At 52.3% G+C, this 1922-nt stretch overlaps 1 protein-coding gene across 19 annotated transcripts; it reads left to right on the top strand.

Moving 5' to 3' along the window:
- Window positions 1–267: 267 nt before the first annotated feature.
- Window positions 268–1193, top strand: LOC123781813 (uncharacterized). Of its 19 annotated transcripts, none has more exons than XM_087854419.1 (3): window positions 268–472; window positions 704–922; window positions 989–1193. In XM_087854419.1, the coding sequence occupies exons 1-3, from the start codon at window positions 348–350 to the stop codon at window positions 1191–1193; spliced, it is 549 nt and encodes a 182-aa protein (XP_087710545.1). In that variant the 5' UTR covers window positions 268–347. The 19 variants fall into 19 exon arrangements, with proteins under 19 accessions (XP_087710545.1, XP_045637485.1, XP_087710540.1 ...); XM_045781529.1 differs by having other exon boundaries at window positions 348–637; window positions 983–1193; XM_087854414.1 differs by having other exon boundaries at window positions 348–637; window positions 758–983; window positions 1074–1193.
- The last annotated feature ends 729 nt before the right edge of the window (window positions 1194–1922 follow it).

Raw genomic sequence — 1922 nt, forward strand, 5'->3', positions numbered from 1 at the left:
GAGTGATACACAGATCACAGGTAAACATCAGTGACTGAACCCATGTGATAGGCCCTTTTGACAAACAAGAAAATAGAAAAGACAATTTTGAGAATGACCAGATTGGAAATCTTAGCACACCAGGAAAAGGAAATCTTATTTTTCTTCATTTGAAAATACTTAACCAGAAAAATACAGTGATCTAATTTAATGACTAATATTTCTTTAGGAAAATAAAACTAGGAAATGGTCCAGGACAAGAACATAGCAGCTTCAGCAGAGTATAAAAGAGGACAAGCAGCAGAGGGATTTTCAAATTCACTAAGCTCGCTCTCTTACTAATATCAGAACCTCCACCTTCTGACACCATGGTCAACTCCTGTTGTGGCTCCGTCTGCTCTGACCAGGGCTGTGGCCAGGAGACCTGCTGCCGCCCCACCTGCTGCCAGACCACCTGCTGCAGGACCACCTGCTGCCGCCCCAGCTGCTGTGTGTCCAGCTGCTGCCACCCCTCCTGCGGTGGCTCCAGCTGCGGTGGCTCCAGCTGCTGCAGGCCCAGCTGCTGCATCTCTAGCTGCTGCCACCCCACCTGCTGCCAGACCACCTGCTGCAGGACCACCTGCTGCAGGACCACCTGCTGCCGCCCCAGCTGCTGTGTGTCCAGCTGCTGCCGCCCCTCCTGCGGTGGCTCCAGCTGCTGTGGCTCCAGCTGCTGCAGGCCCAGCTGCTGCATCTCTAGCTGCTGCCGCCCCACCTGCTGCCAGACCACCTGCTGCAGGACCACCTGCTGCCGCCCCAGCTGCTGTGTGTCCAGCTGCTGCCGCCCCACCTGTGGTGGCTCCAGCTGCTGTGGCTCCAGCTGCTGCAGGCCCAGCTGCTGCATCTCTAGCTGCTGCCGCCCCTCCTGCTGCCAGACCACCTGCTGCCGCCCCAGCTGCTGTGTGTCCAGCTGCTGCCGCCCCTCCTGCGGTGGCTCCAGCTGCTGTGGCTCCAGCTGCTGCAGGCCCAGCTGCTGCATCTCTAGCTGCTGCCGCCCCTCCTGCTGTGGTTCCAGCGGCTGTGGCTCCAGCTGCTGCCAGCCCTCCTGCTGCTGCCCCTCCTGCTGTCTGCGCCCAGTCTGTGGCCGGGTCTCCTGCCACACCACCTGCTATCGCCCCACCTGTGTCATCTCCACCTGCCCCCGCCCCATGTGCTGTGCCTCCTCTTGCTGCTGAGACCCTTCCCTGTGACCACCATCTCTGCTTACCTCTGCCCCACATTTGTTGACCCTCCTTTTGTGCTTTTAGAACACATGGATTGGAAATGATGTTGCTCAACTGAATTGGTCCTTGATTCCATTGAGGAACCAATCATGCTGTTGACGATGGATATGGCATGGAGCACTTATACAGTAACAGATTTTACCCCTCGACCTGACAATTGCTGAAATCATTCTCCTAACTTCCCTTTCCTAGGCCTTTTCTGTAACCTGATATATGTTTGTACCAAAATAAAGTTACACCGCCCTGCATTAACAATTCAGTGTGATTGTTGGTCCCTTAGGATTCTGTCTTCAGCTCGCAGGCAAGTGTATTTAACCTACACCTGCAGGATACACACTTGGTCTTGTCACTTCTCAGTAACAGTCAGGTTCCATTATTCACTGCCTGATTCTTTCCTACATGCCTCCTTATTTTATGGGTAAATCACCTAGCACTATGAATCTGTCCTAGGAAAATAAACAAAAAAGTGAAAACTAGAAGTTTGGAAGACTGTAGGTATATAAAAGCAAAAAGAACACAATGCACATTTCATGCCTCACACCAGCCACCATAGCTATGCAATGTATTGTTTAGCAGTGTACAAGTCTATATTCAGACTCGTACTGAATAACACTGTTGTCATTCATGTAACAGATCAAATGTGCAGTGTGCGACAGGGCCTCAGTCATGTCTTATTTTTTT

Source organism: Ursus americanus, chromosome 23, assembly GCF_024610735.1.
Source record: "Ursus americanus isolate L20-20 chromosome 23, mUrsAme1.1.p, whole genome shotgun sequence".
NCBI lineage: Eukaryota > Metazoa > Chordata > Mammalia > Carnivora > Ursidae > Ursus > Ursus americanus.

Coding starts and splice junctions, on each gene's coding strand:
- LOC123781813 (XM_087854407.1), top strand. CDS start 348: ATGGTCAACTCCTGTTGTGGCTCCGTCTGCTCTGACCAGGGCTGTGGC.